Source organism: Rhipicephalus sanguineus, chromosome 7 (genome assembly GCF_013339695.2).
Source record: "Rhipicephalus sanguineus isolate Rsan-2018 chromosome 7, BIME_Rsan_1.4, whole genome shotgun sequence".
Taxonomy (NCBI): domain Eukaryota; kingdom Metazoa; phylum Arthropoda; class Arachnida; order Ixodida; family Ixodidae; genus Rhipicephalus; species Rhipicephalus sanguineus.
Window position 1 is genome coordinate 151,559,130 of NC_051182.1, and position 19,962 is coordinate 151,579,091.

General features: G+C 46.0%; 1 protein-coding gene across 1 annotated transcript; it reads right to left on the bottom strand.

The window, feature by feature from the left end:
* Positions 1–8,578: 8,578 nt before the first annotated feature.
* On the bottom strand, positions 8,579–15,892 carry LOC119399161 (integumentary mucin A.1-like). The gene is made up of 3 exons (XM_037665976.1): positions 15,745–15,892; positions 8,736–9,668; positions 8,579–8,682 (listed from the first exon to the last, which is right to left on the bottom strand). The coding sequence occupies exons 1-3, from the start codon at positions 15,890–15,892 to the stop codon at positions 8,579–8,581; spliced, it is 1,185 nt and encodes a 394-aa protein (XP_037521904.1).
* Positions 15,893–19,962: the final 4,070 nt, after the last annotated feature.

The window sequence follows — 19,962 nt, forward strand, 5'->3', positions numbered from 1 at the left end:
GTAATGGAAAGGCGCAACGTTTTCTATGTTGAGAAAATTTTGAGCAGTCCTATGATGAGTTAGACAAATAAAGTGTAGTAATGAGCAGATTGATTGACACCTGTGAAACAGCGTGGGTGTCACAGTCCCATACTTCAAGTTAAGTGATTTAGGATACTAAAGATTGTACTTACGATGAATCATCCCCGGGTTCGGCAGGAGAACCTGTAGGAACATACGAATTATTAGTACTCCTGTACTCAATAAGAAGTGATCTTGTAACAAACCTATAATAAGCCTATACCTACACTTGAAGGCGACACAATTTGTACGTGTTTATAATGCAAGTTTTTCATGAGACGAGGCTTTCAGGAGCAGTTCTTCATTATCAAAAAGATATTTCTCGAGTCCGAGAGAGAGCGGGGGAGGGGAATGTTTGGTGATTCGAAGGAAAGATGTCAACTATATCGTATAATCTATAGAGAGCAGGAAGTATGCACTGTAATGTTAATTATTACAAAATAAAGGTCTATATAAGGATACAGAGGCGTCAATTTCTGGGAAGAGTGCATTCGCATTCGTCACCCAAAATTGCACGCGGGAAGCAGGACCGGATAGTTGAGCAACAAAAGTTACAGGCTGCTTTTTGTTTGAGAGAGACAGTACACTGCTGGAATGAACCATTCATAAATATTTTTCCAAAGTGTAACTGCAGCAACAATGACGGATTTATATTCCGTGGCACGCTTCAGTGCACAGTTAATGCGGCTGTAAAGCCACCAGGGCCGTAGCTGCAAACTTTTTCGGGGAGAGATTGGGAGGGGGGGGCAGGGGGGGGGGCTTAATTACAATGTTAGCGTGTGTGTTTCTATTTCTGCTTGTATATATACGCATGCAAAATTTGAAATTTATGGAGGGCGGCGGGCGGGGGTGGGGGTGCCTTGAACTCTTCCTTAGCCCCTCCCCGCCCTCTCCCCCCCCCCCAACCTCATGGCTACGCCAGTGTAAGCAATCACCCCTACCCATAAGGCAAATGTAATACCCACTAGATTAGTATCTACTTATTATAATATTTGATTAAAGGTGACATTACAGAATCCGTTTAACAATGTTCTAGCTCCCAAACATGGCGGACACAATGAAGTAAATAGACAGCATCATTACGCGTGCATCGATTTGCTCTCGCGTGAGTCCCTCCCTTGAAGCGGATTATAGTTGTTGATTGGTCTATCGTGCAAGATGCACCTGCAGTGCTGCCATGTTTGTTTATGTTTACAACGTGCTTTCTCGGCATGCCAGTGCCTTGAAATAGTGGTGGCCAAGCAGTCAATGCAAACGTAGTATAGTGCCCAAATATGGCGGCCTCATGATTTGACATCAATGTTATCTGTCAGTAGTCTTCACACATTCTGTACCTGCGACGATGTTTTCTTGAGCGTACGCAACGTATGGCTCGGGTCCGTAATAAGCGGGATCGTAATAAGCGGGGTCGTAATACTGCTGATCATAGCCGGGATCCTCGGCTGCACCAGGAGTGGAAGGAGCAACCTGCCGCATGCCGGGCGGGGGGACCAGAAACAAAACCCTGGAGAGACAGAAAGAGAGAACAAAACTTTATTATCACATTAGGCGGGGCATCGCAAATAGCTGGGGCCCTTATTCCAGGGCTTCGCGGGCCCTTCCCATCATCTCTGCCCTTTGGACCAGCCAAAGGTGGTCCTCAAAGTCTGAGCCTCCCGTCATGCGTCTGTGTTGTTCAGGTAGTGGTGTTCTGCATTGTGTGCCGTAAGATCCCGAGTAAGCGCCCCCTCCCCCCCCCCCTCGAGGTGAAAGATAATCAGACAAGGTTTGAAGGAAGAGGGGGTGTGGGGGGGTTTTGCTTGGTCGCGGACCAAATTTCAAGACGGCAGTTGACGAATCTCTTATAAGAATGCACACACGCGCTCCTAACAAAATGTTTTACTGAATACATATGCATTTACTGTTTTTACAGAACCGGAGGGAATCCTCGTGTGATTTTTTTTTTTGTGTGTTATGACATTGGGGAAAGACGTTCTTCAAGTGTTCCGACAATTTGTGACAACTCAGAGGACAACACCGAGGCACCACGCTGGAAAAGTGCTAAGAATTCGTGTACATATCTAAAGACTCAGAACTTTGGTTCCTAAAAACCGCTGCTGCAGAATTCTGTAGCGGAGAACAGGTTAAAAAAATGGTGGGGAAGGAAGGCGGAGGGGGGGCTTGGTCGGAATTTCGCGGTAGTATACGTTCCCACGTAATGTGACACAGAGCAGGTGTGGTCCCGCACCATGGACATGTACCTCTGTACGCTATGGGGTAGAATATACGTAGCTTGTATAAGTTGGTGTATGTATTTGTCTGGAATATGCGTAACCCTGGAAAGCGTCTTTAAAATTAAGCACGACTTGGATGTCCCTCATTCACAGACACATTCACACACGCTAGTATTCTACCACACCTCAACACGCCGTAGCAGCTTAGAGCGTAGGGTGTCGCGTTGCTGAGCTCGAGGGCGCGGGTTCGATTCATGGTCACGGCGGCCGTGTTTCAATGAGGGCGGAACGCAAAGAACACAAGTGTATTATATTTAGGCTCCCGTAAAAAAATCCCAGGTGGTCGATATTTCCGAATCCCCCCACTACGGCATCTCCACCCGTCACGGTGGTGTAGTGATTATGGTGCTCGACTGCTAACCCGAAGGCCGCGGGATCGAACCCCTGCCGCGGCGCCCGCATTTTCGATGGATGCGAGCATCCTTGAGGCCCGTGTACTTAAATTTAGGGGCGCCTTAAAGAAAACCAGATGGTCAAAATTTCTGGAGCCCTCCACTATGACGTCCCTCATAATCCTGTCGTGGTTTTGGGACGTTAAGCCCCAACACTTATTATTAGTTATTACTACAGCATCTCTCATAATCATATCGTGGTTTTGGGACGTAATGCCCCAACAGTTATTAGTATTTATTGCTACCACACCCCACAAACAGCACTTTGATTGTATTCCTACTTGAAAAGCAAGCAAAGCGCCGATTTAATTGCCCCCGTAGCGCAGAGTTTGCAGCAAACCAAAACACCTGAAGTTCACCGAGCAAAAAAACGAACTCACAGAGTCCCTTATGCATTCGGCTCACGCGACTCTAAGCCGACAGCCATCTTGACAACGCGAAGGCTTCAAAAGATTACGACGCGAGCCCAAGAAGCAAAACGCACATGACAAAATCTGGACTTACAGCTCAAGTTCACTAGAACAAGCTATTCACAACACCGCAACGCATACGTAAAGAACCAGCAGCAGCAATCATCCAAACATGCAATCTGACACGCTCCACCCCCATTTTTATCTTTTTTACCTGGGTCTTAACGTTCGCCCTACGCGGTGAAATTTCAGTTTTATCAGATATTGAAATTCCTTATCTATATAAACCATAATTTCCCGATGTAATACACGTGTTAAGGCTCAGTTACGAAAGATAAGGGGGACAGAGTGGGTTAGTTTGTATGTTCACAGCAGTTAACTTACATGATTACTGCTGTTTTTTTATTTACGCATGTGTGGCGGTGTTCTAGTCTATTCAGAATAATGATAATAATATCTGCGGTTTTATGCCCCAAAACCACGATATGAGGAACGCCGTTAGCGGAGGGCTCCGGAAGTTTCGACCAACTGGTGTTCTTTAACGTGCACTGACATCACAGAGTACCCGGGTCTCTAGCCTTTCGCCTCCATCGAAATGCGACCGCCGCGGCCAGGATCGAACTCACGACCTTTGGGTCAGCAGCCGAGCACCTAAACCGCTACACCTTCTTTTAGTAAGCTTCAATCGTATGTCTAGCCTTTCTCCTGCGCGTCTCTCCATCGGTACTCCCATCGTAATGGGCTGGAACCATTCAATTTGTCATCACGTACCAACTGGCCCGGAAAACCAGACTGCTAGAAAGACATTTTGATCGTTTTCTTCTCAGCGGATTGTATTGATCAGCCCCTCCCCCATCCTTATCGAAAGCTTTGGGCACCTGATATCGTTTTGCAGTGCCTTCGAGAACGGCCCACCTTTCAGCAAGCGACGATATCATATGATAACGTCATCATTTAACGTCACCTTATGTGACGCCAAAGTGACGTCGTGACGTCATCACATTATGACGATCTTTTGCATCGTTAGTGTTGGCGCCGCCGATGCCAAAGGTCACTTTTCGCGTTTGGTGAGTCATTTAAGTATTTCGTCTTAGCGGTCAAGGCGTGCAGAAGAAGGCACAAGTGAAGGGAAACAGGTGGTACTCGGTGCTCCATACCGCGGTGTCACACCCTGCCCTGCTGACTGCTATTGAACGAGATCGGTATCAAGTCTCTCAACAGTGATTGGCTCCCTTCTATAGCTTGCGTCAAGAAACCAATCGCGATGGAGGATTTCGATTCGCATCACACCCGATCGTGATCAAGTGTGTTCGTGTGACACCGGGAGTCGCACCGTGCAGCAACTGTACGAAAGAAAGAACGAACAAGCTTTGTCGAATTCTGAGATTTTGAGGAGCGAGCTTGATAATGTATGCAACACGTATGCCACTTACCGGAGCCACTTCGATATTTTGTAACGCCTACGGAAGAAGTTCGGTAGATCGAGGCAAAGGCGTACAGCAAGCGCGATGCGTCTCTTTCTTCTTCTCTTGTTGTCGATCGTAATCGATGACTTATACCCGCTACGCACTAATACGTGTATTACGTATGCAATTTGTTTATTCTGATGTATTTTTTAATTAGTGTTGTTTAGAGTGTATGCTGTGGCAGCTTTATCTCTTGGTGTCATTTTCTTCATAAATGACGACTACGTCCTTCCTCCCAGAAGGGGAAAAGAGATAATGATCTTTGAAAGGCATTTCATTAACCATTGTATAAAGGTAATACCATATGTTTTATAACTAAAAATCAGTATAATTCAGTATTACGTAAAACATGTAACGATTGGCTACATTTGTGTTGCATGATTTTCAAAGTAGATGCCTTGCTACACAGTCTTAACTTTGTATAAGGATGCCTTACTGCATTTCCAAAGCTTGTGTAAGCATGCTGCGGACGTCGTCTCTCAGAAGAGGGAGGACGATGTTATGTATAGGTTTCGGTTTCGATTTCGAAACGTGTTCTCTTGCCCTCAGGGGACGCATTCACTGTGTATATATTCCATTGTCTATATTAAAAGTGGGTATTTCGCTCGGCACTCGGCTGCGTCTCTTCTGTCTGCTTCGGGGACGCCGTCCTGGCGTGCACCCGGTACTTCGTTTTCTCGCCCTAGCGTTCCAGGCGGCCGCCGACACCACAGAAGCAGGCGATCTATTATTCTTGGTTGGTTAGTAATGATGACTGATCTTATAACACTATATGGTGGCTGCGCAAGCCTCGGGGAGAGTTGCCGGCAATCAGCCTTTATCTTGACACAGGAAAAGGAACTAGAGAAGCGCCAGGGCGCCTTTTCTGGAAGAAACCTTATTAGCCAGTGTCGACATGCTACGCAACCCCTTCAGAGATAGGCAGATACATATGTAGCCAATTTAAACTGGGTTCAACTTAAACTGAGGACGACGCAGCGACCAGTGGAAAGGAAAATGATGAAAGGAAAGGATGGACATCTTAGTCGAAATCAAGAAGAAGAAATGGGCATGGACATGGGCATGTAGCGCGTCAGCAAAATAACCTCTGGCCATTAAGAGTAACCAACTGGATTCCAATAGAAGGGAAATGTGCGAGGGGGAGACAGAAAGTTAGGTGGGCTGATGAGATTAAGAAGTTTGCGGGTATAACGTGGCAGCAGCAAGCACAGCACCGGGTTGATTGGCGGAACATGGGAGAGGCCTTTGCCCTGCAGTGGGCGTAGTCAGGCTGATGATGATGATGATATGTAGCCAACACCTACACAGCGGCTCCTACATAACGTCATGTGTACATCCATTTGCTCTTCACCGCTCTCCCCAATGCGCGCACACGAACACATAACACGTAATCAATGGTGCGATGAGTCCCAGATAGGTTACTCGGCGGGTACCAGCGAGTGTATTCTGGAGCACAGGGCAAATGCGCACAAGGCGAGGACAGAGGAGAGGCTTGACTCGTGCATCGTTATCCTAAAATATAAGCAGAGCGCCAAAAATACGGGATGGGCACTTGTCTCTCTTGTCCTGTCTTTTTTGCGAATAACTTCAAGCAGCGCAAAAAAACGAGGACACCGAAAGAACACACACACAACAGGGCCAGCGCTAGCACTGCTGTGTGGGTTCCTTCGTTGCCCTCGTTTGCTCGCGCTGCTTCAAGCTATTCGCAAGATGAACCGACTCGCCCAAGCCTACGAGTTCTCTATTTTGCGCTCGGCTTTTATTTTAAGACAATACACTCACTCGCCCAGCAAAGCATTCTATTATGCAGCGTTAGTCTGTGTCAAGCCTTTTCTCTGTCCTCATCTTCTGCGGATTTACCCTGCATCATGTGAGAATTGATGATATTATAAGCACAATAAGAGACGCGATTTTTAAGTACAGCGCGTTCGTTCACACGTGCTGTCGGCTGAAGGAGACGGGGAAAGGAGAGATACAATGGTGAATAATCACATTTATTGCTCACGGAAAACGCGCTCGGCGGCTCCATTACGCCATCTTAGATAATTCTAGGCAGTGATAGATAGGGTGATTCTGCTTCAAGTAATGTTTCACAATGGCCAGCAGTGCTGAAGTTTGGGTTTATTGATGGAACATTTCAGTAACGCGATAGCGTTAAAGAGCTCGTTTCGCGGAAATTACGGGGTCGGCATCGATGTCGGCGTCGTTGGTAGTGAGCGAAAAATCAGCGTTACCCTTGACCGAGAGATAGATGCACGTAAAATTAATCATAAAAAATCTTCTGTTCGAGTGATATTCAAACCCCGGCCTTCTGCGTGGCAAGCATGTGTTCTACCACAGAGCCCCGATCTGTTGTAGTTTGTTAACTAAAAGTGCGATTTTTTTTTCTTGTAAGAAAATCATTTTCTCACAGAGAGTTCACTATATTTTTAATGAAACTCTCTTTCCCCGAAATAAAATGGAGTTCTGTGTATGAAAGAGTTAATCCGTGTTCTATAAATAATTGTTTTCGAATCACATTTAAGCTGAGCACTCGACCTTAGACGCGAAGCTTCAGCGCGTTAGACGGAAGCCGGTAGTTCCGCCCCGCGGGCGAGTGAAGTTCGTCGCGAAGTTTGTCAGCTGTCACAGAAACTTGAGCCTGGAAAAGGCCCCGTGCGGGTTGGCGAAGAAACAAGCGTTCAAATAGTCCTCGTGCTCCAGGTCCTACGCTGCGATGCCGAACGGCGTGGACGGGTGCATTGCTTCGAGCCTGCATGGCTGCGATGGAATCGACAGAAATTAAAGGGGCCCTGACAAGGTTACCAAACAATTTGTGGTTTTCTGCGAAAAATAGAAGTATGAGGTCTATTATGCCTATACATATATGAAAAGCAGAGTGTAAATGAATATTTCAGTGCAAAGCAAGCCCTAGAACTCGCCGGCTATAAACCTCGCCCCCCGCCGGCGACCGCCATTTTGTTGTGGCGTGTGTGACGTCATGTGCTGCATGGCGCGATGCTGTCTTCTTTTCAGCCGTTGCAAATCCTTCAATTTCAGTGCCAAGATGAAGAAAGTTATCTCGATTTCACGCGCAGGTGACCACGGAACAATATCGCTCGCCGGAATGCAGACGCTCGCACAAAAAGCTGCTTGTCACGTCACGGCTAGCGAGTGCGCCAGTGTTGACCGGCTCTCAGACCGCTCACGTGTTTTATAAATATATTCAATCATAAATTAGGCACTCAACCAAATGCGCCAAACTTCCGCCAGCCTGTTTGCGAACGCACAAGGATTAACCCGCATAACACAGGTTATGATTGAAAATTGTGTAACATGGTGGGGGGCATGAAGAGCAGAATATTGGCATTATCAAGTGAATTCGGGGCTCTGGCACAATGGCAGGAAACGAAGAGAATCAATCCTTTTGTAGAAGACGCATACTCTCTGTAACGTGCTGCTACACGATGCTATCGACTTATTTGATTAGTAAGCAAGTTGTTTACTTAGGTAACTAGTGAGATAGTAATTAAGTAATTACTCAACACTTGTGGTTGTGCATGCCCAACCCACACGAAGCTGGTTAGTTAGTTAGTTAGTTAGTTAGTTAGTTAGTTAGTTAGTTAGTTAGTTAGTTAGTTAGTTAGTTAGTTAGTTAGTTAGTTAGTTAGTTAGTTAGTTAGTTAGTTAGTTAGTTAGTTAGTTAGTTAGTTAGTCGTTATATAATATGCTCATGTGTCAGCTTAACCACCATCTTGTATGCCTAGAAGTGCCATCGCTGTTGGTGTTCCTTAGGGGATTGGAGGGGTGTTCTTTTTTCGCTAATGCGGACAAAGGCCTACTATAACTCAATGGCGGGAAGGTATGCCGCGAATGCGCTGCGCTTCCCCCGCCTGTTTTCTCCTCCTTGTTGGTACAGTGGCCAGCGCCTCTCGTGGCGTTCTCTAGTAAACACGCACAGCTCTCGCAGCTGCCTCCGAGGAGCTGATAACTTCATCTCACGCGATTAAGCGGTACGGTGGAAAGCGCTTCCCCGTGGCGCCTAGTCCCAGCATGCGGCAGGAGGCCGTGGCCTCCGCGATCGCCTCCGGCTGGAGGCTCTCTAGGGAAAAGAGAGCGACGTTCCAGGCATGTAAGAGGATTGGGTGGACGTACCTTCGACTTCTGGTCTGGTCGACTCCCTGATCTCGTCTGTCGTAATGTACTCATATTCTTCGCTTATCGTTTCGTAAGTGACCTGTGTTGCGGTGGTCGCCTGCGGTGTAGTGGTAGCCTCTTCTTCAGTGGTAGCCTGCGGTCTAGTGGTAGCCTTTTCTTCAGCGGTCGTCTGCAGTGTGGTGGTAGCCACTTCTGCAGTGATGTGCGGTGTGACGGTAGCCTCTTTTGTACTGCTCGTCTGTGACGAATTAGTCACCACTTCTGTAGTGATCTCCGCTGCAGTGGTAACATTGTGTACAGTGGTCGTCTGCCGTGCAGTGGTAGTCACTTCTGTAGTGATAGGCGGTGCAGCGGTATCAGTGTGTACAGTGGTCGTCTGCAGTGTACCAGTAAACACCTTTGTAGTGATCTGTGTTGCGGTGGTAGCCTCATGTGCAGTGGTAGCATTTTCTGTAGTGTTCGTCCGTGGTTCATTGGTATCCACATCTGTAGTGGTCTCCTGCGGTGTAGTGGCAGCCTTTTCTGTAGTTGTAGTCTGGGGCGTGGTGGTTGCCGCGTCGGTAGCAGTCGTCTGTGGTATGGTTGTAGCCTTTTCCGTAGTGGTCGTCGGTAGAGTGGTGGTAGTCTTCCGTGTTGTGGTGCTCATTTCGGTAGTGGTCATCACTGCTGCGGATGTAGACTCTTGTGTAATGGTAATAGGCTTTTCCGTGGTGGTAGGCTCTTGTGTGGTGGTAGCCTCTTCTCTAGTGGCAGGCTCTTCCGAGGTGGTAGCTTCTCTTGTAGTGGTCGTCTGTGCGGTGGTCACTTTCGGGGTGGACACTACTGCCGGCACCACCCTCGACGTCTCCGGTGGAACAACGATTGATTCGACGTTGCCGTGACGGCCGTTGCTGTTTGCGGGCTCGCTTGATGTGTCAGCGTCGGCGGAGCCTGAGAGTGCAGAAATTTAGTTAGGCGATGCCCACTAGCGAACGTAATAGGCTTCACTTCACTTGATCTCCATAAGGATGCCTGTAGTTGGTGTTACGCAAGGGGAGGATAAGGTATTAGGTTGGGATGTTATATTAGGTCATATATAATGGGTGAATAAAGTGTTCTGCAAGTGGTGCTACATAAGGTGTTACGTAAAGGGCGTTACATAAGGTGTTACATAAGGGGTGAATAAGTTGCTACGTAAGGGGTGTTATATACGGTGTCACATAAGGGTTGTATAAGGTGTCAGGTAAGGGGTGCTGAAGAAGGGGTGGATGAGGTGGTAAGTAAGGGGTGTTGCATAAGGGTTGGACAAGAACTTAGGTAAGGTTTGTTACATAAAGTGTTAGGTGGAGAAGATGTTGGGTAAGGAGTGTTACATAAGATGGTACTTAAGGGGTCGATGTGCATATATAATATCGATGGCAACCACATGCTAACTACGCGACAACTAATGTGTTACACTCTGAAGAAATAATGTCGGGCAGGTAATCCCGGCAGTGCTGTGATAAAGGTAGTTCCATTCGGACGCTACACGTGGAAAGCAGAAAGCGTAAAATGTCGTAGTCTGGCTGCGGGGCCGCCTGACTTGTAAGTCATGGCCTATGCGATCAGATATGCGGGCTGCACGTGTGATAGATAGATAGATAGATAGATAGATAGATAGATAGATAGATAGATAGATAGATAGATAGATAGATAGATAGATAGATAGATAGATAGATAGATAGATAGATAGATAGATAGATAGATAGATAGATAGATAGATAGATAGATAGATAGATAGATAGATAGATAGATAGATAGATAGATAGATAGATAGATAGATAGATAGATAGATAGATAGATAGATAGATAGTCACAGTTTCGTGGCAACGGCGAAGCGATGAATGCGATAGCAACAGATTAGAATGTCACGCTTGAAGCTCGCCACTCAAACGCAAACTCACGAAAACAACACACACGGGATGACCGCCAACGTGCTGCAGAACGAGGGGTCGCAGGTTCGAATCCCGATAGCGCGCTTCGGAATTTTTTTCTTCTGAATTAATTTTTTGTGGCTTTTATTTATAATACATACATATACTTATCCAGGAGATTACGGCAACGGCGACGGCGAAAACCAGCCAAGAGTGTACATATAATTGCTGTCGCATTAAGAGAAACAAAGAACGGTACGGGCGGTTGCGGGAGCTCTCGTAATGTTAGTAGGGACAATAGGAAATAGTTAATAGGTCAGTGGGCAATAGTTATGGAAGCTTTTTCTTAATGACGACACTGTGGTATATGGTACAAATGTGATGAATGAATAAAACCGTGCCGCGCGGTTCTGTATACTCAAGTGTATTTATTGGATCAACCTGATACGATAGGTTTATCTAACAAGCACGCCGAAACATACAATCAGCCACGCAACCACAGCCACCGCCCGCGACATATAATAGGTATAACAGCAATACAACAGCAGTACGAGAACAGTTTCACAAGAGGGTTCAGAAGATACTTTCTAGTTTTTAAGGAGGTTTTCCGCATACAATTTTTCACAAGACACGTTGCATCTTGCGCATAAATCGATCATGTTTTGCGGATATGAAGCAAACCCACTTCTCTCTATTTATAATGTCTACGTATAAATACGTAGACAATATGTAGGCAACTACATAGACAACAGAGAAAGGGCTTTAATTAGTATTTTGATAAGGAATTCGGTCAGAAGTTCAACCGGCCAGAATTCAAGGTGGAGTATAAGTATTATTAGCTAACTTTTTTTTAAATCACATTCCGGTAACTAGACCACTGTTTATTCACAGATCGTCGCAAATATAAGTGCGTGGAAACAAAACACATCGCTGATAAAAGTCTGTAGCTACAAAGAAGGTACAATACTGAATTTCTTCAATGTAATCTGTTCTTAAGATATGCATGTGAAAATATTATAACAAATGCACTAAGATAATCGCAACGCTTTAGTAATAAGATCAGTAGGTTTGATTGAGAGCAATGCTGGGGGCGCTACATGAACAATATGATATTCACTGCGATAAGAGAAAATGAAACAAGTGCGTCAGTCGTAAATAATCGACAATATATGGAAGGATTTATAGTTTCAGAAACAAGTCCGCCTAGCTATAGTATCCTTGTAAACTTATCTAAGTATTATTTATCACGAAATAATACATGAAAAAGACTGTTAACCTTTAACGAAGATATCGTAAGTGTGTACATGCTTACAGTTCTGAAGCACCAGCAAGATGAAAAAGGTGCAGCTGATTATACACATGATTGAAACGAACACCACCACCGTAGCAGCGACCGGATAGCTGCTGTCCCTGCAAAAAAAACAAAAAAACAAGAGAAGGTAAGGCGACATTTTATGGCACGTTTCTAATGCGAGAGCATTTCTTTGGCTACGTAACGCATCTTCTTTACAGCGGCGCTGTTATGCTTTTTCGTTATGCCTTTAGGCGTTCACAAAAACTATCATGATCACGAATGGCATCTCCCTTTCAAGTGTTTGCGCCGCAATAACTCGGACGGCGCGCGTTCTCTTCGTCCTCTTGTTCATCTTCTGGTTCGCTCCCCGAACATGCGCGCCCGGCGCGCGCTGTCCCACAGCGACGATTGTTCCAGCGTGAGATGCAACAACTCGGATGGGCGAGAGAACGAGTAGAGAGAGAGAAGGAAAGAGAGAGAGAGAGAAACAAAAGATAGAAAGAAAGAGAAAGAGAGGAACAGAGAGCAAGAAAGAGAAGAAAGAGAAAAAAAGATATAAAGACAGAGACATGCATACACAGAGAGAGTAAGAGATAGAAAGAGACGCAAGAAAGAGATAGAAAAAACGGAGAACAAGACAGAAAGAGAAAGAAAGATTGCGAAAGAAACAGGAAGCGATAAACAGAGAAAGAGAAATGGAAGAAAGTGAAAGAAAAGATAGAAAGAGCGAGGAAGAGAGAAAGAAAGGGAGGATTAAAAAAATAAAATAAATAAAGAGAAAAAATCACACCATCTCCGCTAAAGGGGACCATGAGGCGATGCGAAGCAGCGTTTCGGCATGTCGAGCCCGCGTTTCAGAGGGGAACTGGAGAGAGGGAGGGGAGAGGGGGGAAGTGAGAGAGAGGAAGGTGAAGGGGAGAGGGGGAGTGGGAGAGGGGGAAGTGGGAGAGGAAGTGTGTGGAGAGGGTTCGCGCATGCGCAGTAAGTGTGGTCACGCCGCACACCACCACCACCGGTTTGAACTCCGCCATAAGTTGCTTCGCATCTAACAAGGACGGCCGCCTATGCAACTCCGTTGTTCCTTCAGGCTTGACACAGCTAGTGCGAAGATGCCTTAAGTTTTCTTTCCCTGTTGCCTGCATACCTTCCTATACAACACCAAAAGTAAGTACAGCCAAAGGAACCAGCTTTACGCGAGTTTGAGCGGCTACAGGCTTTCTAAAATTCATACGGTCACTTATGCATTTGCCTATAAGATGACTCGAAGAAGAAAGCCATCGTCCTTTTGCTTCTCTTTTCATTCGATTGCATTGATCACCCCCGCCCCCGAAAGATTTCTGCACCTAGCGTTGTCTCGCGCTGCTTCCGGGATCGGAGGCACTGAAATATTCGTGCACCTCACGTGCCTCAAGGATCGGTCCAAGAGTGACCAAGCGACGATGGCTTGGGATGGCGTCATCGTGTGACCTGACGTTACGTAACGTTATTATGACGCCGTAATGAAGTCGCACTTTTGGCCATATGTGTCGTCACGATGACGTCATTGGGTGACGGAATCACATGATTATTTTTCGCATCACTCGTGCTAACGCCGACGGTCACTATTCGTGTTTGGTAAGTCATCTGAGGCTTTCGCCTTAAAATTGCTTCCTGCATAGATCACTGTAGGGGTGTGCCTATTTGTTCGGTTAAAACTCGGATAAACAGGCATCTTTTTTTTTTCGTTGTTTGCTACGTACAACTGGTTTTAGCAGTCAAGAAAGACCTCAAGCAAACGTCGCCGGCACTTGTTCTCGCAGTAAACTTTCTGTACCCTCCCGGCCGCGGTGTCCACATTTTCGATGGAGGCGAAAATGCTTGAGGCCCGTGTACTTAGATTTAGGTCACGTTGAAGAACCCCGGGTGGCCGAAATTTCCGGAGCCCTCCACTACGGCGTCTCTCATAATCATTAAGTGGTTTCGGGACGTTAAACCCCATCAATTATTATTAAACTTTCTGTACCCCTTTTTCATTTTATTTATCGTGTCACTTTATTCCTGCGTGCTACATAGCGTAAAAAGACGAGTACTGCCAATTCATTTATCTGTTAGCAGGTCAGCGAAAGGTGCGACGTTTTCTATGCTACTTAGAAAATTCTTAGCTTTCCTCTGAAGAGTTACACAAATAATGTGTAATGATGAGCAGATTGATTGACACCTTCGAAATAGCAATACGACGGCAACTTGGGCGTTCTGGTATCGGTTCGTGCTTCAGTGTAACAGCGCAGAACAAAGCAAGCAGACTGAAAGGAGAAGAAACGACACACACAGCAAGCGCTGTGTTTTGTGCGCTGTTACACTGAAACTTCGAAATAGCATAGGCGTCACAGCCCCATAGTTCAAGTCACGTGACTTGGGATACGAACGGTTGTACTTACGATGAAGCATTCCCGCGTTCTGCAGGAGGACCTGCAAGAACATACTAAGCATGAGTACTCCTGTAGTCATTCAAAAGTCATCCTGTAACAAACCTGCAACAAACATATACCTACACTTGAAGGCGACACACTTTGTACGTATTTAAAAATGGAAATTTTCCATGACACGGGGCTTTCAGGAGCAGTTTTTAATGAAGTATCAAAAGATATTTCTCAAGTTAGACAGACAGGAGGGGAAATCTTTGGTGATTCGATGTACGACGTACAAATTATATCATACAATCTGTACTTAAGTGCAAGTATACACTGCGACGCTAATTACTTTTGAAGAAAAGTCGACAGACAGATACTGAGGCATCATTTACGGGGGCAAAAGTGCACTCGCTCCCTTCACCTGAACTTGTACGCGGAAGCCCTGGCCGCACACCTGAGCAGCCTCAGGTAGCAGCTTCATTTTTTCGTAAGATGTAGTACACTGCTGAAATGCACCATTCACAAATACACTTCCAAAGTGTAACGGCAACAGCAATGACGGATTTACGTCACATGACTGCCTGAATGCCGAGTTAATCCGGCTTCATATGCTTCTAAACCACCCTCCACCCCCCACCCCCCCACCACCACCACCCACCCACACTGGGCATATGGTAAGCCCTATACATTGACATCCACTTAATAGATTAATAGACCATTTTCATAATCGGCAAGTGCGCTTTCCAGCGCTGCATTTTCCCAAAACTAATGGCGGTACCTGTCATGCTTCAAGTGGAGAGAAGGTGATAGTTGAACGTGCTGGGATTCGTCGTTATGCGTGTTTATGTCAAGGGAAACGAGTCTACGTTTTCAACGTCACAGCGCAAGCAACCTGATGTTCGCAGTAGTTAAGTGACCAGCCGCCATTAGTTGGGCAAACTGCGTAGCAGAAAGCCAGCATTACAATTATGAAAAGGGTCTGTTGATTGCAGATGAACTTGCCGAGTCAGTTTCTCGCTGTTTATCACCCAAACATGGCGACCGCTGTGACGTCAGTACCAGGCCCGTAGCCAGGAGGCGGGGGGGAAGGCTAGGCCCCCGAAATTCTGGTGGAGGGGGGTGTTTTACCGAAAATAAGTAAAGAAAATAGGTGTCTTATAAAAAAAGCAAGGTTTTCAGCAAGTGCCTCATCAGGCACTTGCGATAGCAGAGTGGTCACTCTGCTATCGAGAGCGGCACTTTCCTGAAGCGGATTATCACTATTATCGACTGCTGTCACGTGTTTGCTTATAATGCAGTTTCTTGACATGCTAGCACCCTGAAATGACGGTCAAGATATCATCAATGCAAACGCGGTGCAGGGCCCAAAAATGGCGGCCTCGCGATGTGACGTCGATGCAACGTGTCCGCAATCTTCACACATTGTGTACCTGGGACAGTGGGTGCTGGTGCGTACGCAATCTGCGGCTCCGGTCCGTACGCAGTCGGCGGGTAATACGGGGCAGCGGGGTCGTGATACTGCTGATTGTAGCCGGGCGCCTTGGCTGCCCCGGGAGCGGAGGGAGCAACTTGCCACATGCCGGACGGGGATACATGAACCGATACCCTAGAAGGTAAAGCACAGATTGAATGTCCGCCACAGCGCAGAATAGCAGATCAGAAGACCTAAAGTTCACATAGCAAAAAAAAAACCCTTAGGGTCTCTTAAGCATTCTCCTAAGACCACTCTAAGGCGAAAGCCAACTTACGCAGGAACCAACTCTGCGCAAGTTTGAGCGGCTACAGGTTTTCTAAAATTGCTTCATCCGTGAATGAATCTGGCGACGTCCACACTTGTTCGCTTGAAACTCGGAATAAACAGGCATCTTTTGCTGCTGCTTCCAACGTACACGTGGTTTTAAAAATCCCCTTCTTCCATCTTCTTTTGTCTTCTCAGTCGATTATACAAATTCTCCCCCCCCCCCTCCCCCGCTCCCCCGAAAGCTTTCCACCTGACGTGGTTTTGCACTGCCTTCGGGATCGGTGGCATTGCAGGCTTTCTGCACCTCACATGGTTTTTCAGTACCTCCGGGATCGGTCCACCTTTGATCAAGCCATGCGATGTCATGCGATGACGTCATCACGTGATGTCCCGTTATCTGATGCCATGATGCCGTCATAAATTTTGGCGATCAGAGACACCGCGATGACGTCACATGGTGAAGCAGACACAAGGGTACAGACTGTACTCGATGTTTGATACCGCGGTGTCACGCGGTGCACTGCTGATCGCTATTGAACACGATCGCGATCAAGTCTCTAAACAGCGGTTGGCTCCCGTCTACAGCTTGCGTGAGGAAGCCAATCATGGCCAAGGGTTTTGATCCGGATCACACGCAGCCGTGATCAAGAGCGTCCGTGCGACGCCGGCGCAAGAAAAAACGCCGGCAGATCACACGCATTGCGGGAATCGATGTAATGCGAAGCAGCCAGCAAAGAGCTGCATACGTCGTCTTGTATGTCATTGAGGAAAATGCGTGTCACGGTTTTCATGTTAACTCCTATTGTTTATGTTCGTCACACAGTAACGTCGCGCAATACCAACCTCGGGGTAAATCAAGCTTGCGAAACGGCCGCCAGCGCACCATGAGCGTGGCACGTAAGTCATGCTGTACATGACATGCGTGTCATGATTTTCCTGTTAACTCCTGTTATTTATATTTGTCACACAGTCACGTCGGAAGATACCAATTTCGGTGTATATCAAGCTAGCGAAACGGCCGCCAGCGCACCATGAGCGTGGCACGTAAGTCGTGTTGTACATGACATGCGTGTCATGATTTTCATGTTAACTTGTGTTATGTTCGCCACACAGTCATGTCGCAAGATACCCATTTTGGTGCATATCAAGCTAGCGAAACGGCCACCAGTGCCCCATGAGCGCGGCACGTAAGTCATGCTGTACATGACATGCGTGTCATGATTTTCATGTTAACTCGTGTTTTTATGTTCGTTACACAGTCACGTCGCACAATACCAATTTCGGGATAGATCAAGCTAGCGAAACGAAAGCCAGCGCCCCATGAGCGTGGCACGAAAGTCATGACATGCGTGTCATGACATGACATGCGTGTCATGATTTTCATGTTAACGTGTTATTTATGTTCGTTACACAGTCACGTCGCAAGATACCAATTTTGGTGTATATAAAGATAGCGAAACGGCTACCAGCGCACCATGAGCGTGGCATGTAATTCATGCTGTACATGGCATGCATGTCAAGATTTTCATGTTAACTCGTGTGTTATTTATGTTCGTCTCACAGTAACGTCACGCAATACCAATTTCGGGGTAGATCAAACTAGCGGAACGGCCGCCAGCGCACCATGAGCGTGGCACGTAAGTCATGCTGTACATGACATGCGTGTCATGATTGTCATGTCAACTCGTGTCATTTATGTTCGTCACACAGTCAAGTCGCAAGATACCAATTTTGGTGTATATAGAGCTAGCAAAACGGCCGCCAGCGCACCATGAGCGTGGCATGTAAATCATGCTGTACATGACATGCGTGTCATGATTTTCATGTTATGACTTGTCATTTATGTTCGTCATGCAGTCATGTTACGTCATACCAATTTTGGTGTACATTCGATTAACCAAGCGACCAAGAGAGCACAAAGTCGTAGGCGGCTAGATAGATAGATAGATAGATAGATAGATAGATAGATAGATAGATAGATAGATAGATAGATAGATAGATAGATAGATAGATAGATAGATAGATAGATAGATAGATAGATAGATAGATAGATAGATAGATAGATAGATAGATAGATAGATAGATAGATAGATAGATAGATAGATAGATAGATAGATAGATAGATAGATAGATAGATAGATAGATAGATAGATAGATAGATAGATAGATAGATAGATAGATAGATAGATACGCTCAAAGTCGCAGAAGTTCGCTAAGAAATGCTTCGCATTTAACAATTCACGACCACTTCAACCCACTGACTCTCTGAAACGAGCTATGACGACGTCATGGTGTCCACGATAGCGTCGACTGCAATTCCTGACCGACTTCCAACTCGTCTTGAGTGAGGCCTTCCTTAGATCAAGTCCTGACAGTCAACTGACCTTACTGTCGTAAGTTTTGGGTCGGTCACATTTAAACAGAACACTTACACGGAAGAAAGAATAAACAAAACTTTGTCGAATTCAGTTGGAAGAGTAAACTTGATTATGTATGCAACACGTAACGCGACTTACCCAAGTGATCTTTGATACTTTCTAACGCCTATGAAAACTCGATATGCTGAGGCAAACGCGTACGGTCAGCACAACGCCTCTGTTTCTTCTTCTTCTTATCATCAGCCGATGGCTCATACCCGATACAGGAGATTGTTCAAGCAGTGAGGGAATTTTTTTATTATTTTCTATACAGTAAGACTACCAGACTGCTAAAGCTAAATAATACATTAATTTGAATTGCAGGTTATTAGTCACAAATATTTAAAGCCGGTAGAATATAGCAAAGCATTCTTCTAGTCTCTTCTCCAGTTCTTTTTCATCAACGGTGACTCAAAGCTACTGCATAGTATTGGATATGAATGATGATGTTGAACAGCGCAAATGACAAGGAATGGTTGAAAAGAAAATACGACAGCGCCTGTCCATTTTCCCATTCAACCATCCTTTGTCAGTTGCATTGTTCAACATCGTGAATATGTACCAACTTGCCCAACTTTCCACTTTAACGTTGGGTATGAGCCTTGTGCCCACCTATGGGGCAAGCTTTCTAGTCTGGGGCCGTGGCCTAGTCAAAAAGCAGATATTTCTGAGAGCCCAAGGGAGCGGGGAGGTGGCTATCTGCAAAAATGTAAATATTGTACATTTTTGCATGCATACACATCCAAAAATGTAAAATATTTATATTTTTGCATATGTATATATACGCGCACACATACAATCACACGCACGAACATACATAAAGTAATTGGGGTCGCACCTCCCCCCCCCCCCCTCCCAGAAAGTTCTGGCTGCACCCCTGGTCTGGAGCTACCAGAACTAAAATTCAGTTGACTTTGTAGGAATTCATGTTGAACAAGTAACGCGAAAGACAAGGACACAAGAAGGAACAAGAAGACCACAGCTACCGTTGACCGGTCCGTCTAGAACAAATTGAAAAAATTTATAGCTGCGCTAAGGACAAGACACCAGAAACGAAGTGGACAGGACGATCGCAGACTAACAAGTGGTTTATTGAAACATACACCACCCTTAAGAAACAAACTAAGCGCGTGCGCAATGACATTCATGACCACGTTACAGGTTTCACCACCCCCAAGACTCCTATCTACTGCAAAGGAAATCACGCTCTTTTCTGAAAAGATACACGGATGTGTCGCTGACGCACTTATCAGGCCCGTGTCTGGCTATCCAAGATGTCTCCAAGATTTCTCTTGCTCTTTGGCTTCTGGCTCGGCCTATCACCTTGGTGCTACTGAAGATGGGCTACTGATGATGGGCATGACAAGACACCAGAAACGAAGTGGACAGGACTGCGATCGTGCTGTCCACTTCGTTTCTGGTGTCTTGTCCTTAGCGCAGTTATAATTTTTTTCTGTTATGTCTTACCAGCTAGCCTCCCAACGTACGCT

Excerpts from the sequence above, each read along its gene's own strand:
- LOC119399161 (XM_037665976.1), bottom strand. The coding sequence starts at position 15,892 with ATGTGGCAAGTTGCTCCCTCCGCTCCCGGGGCAGCCAAGGCGCCCGGC. Across the intron at positions 9,669-15,744 it reads ACCAGCACCCACTGTCCCAG|GCTCCGCCGACGCTGACACA; the intron begins GTACACAATGTG and ends CTGCACTCTCAG. Across the intron at positions 8,683-8,735 it reads GACCAGACCAGAAGTCGAAG|AGAGCCTCCAGCCGGAGGCG; the intron begins GTACGTCCACCC and ends TCTTTTCCCTAG.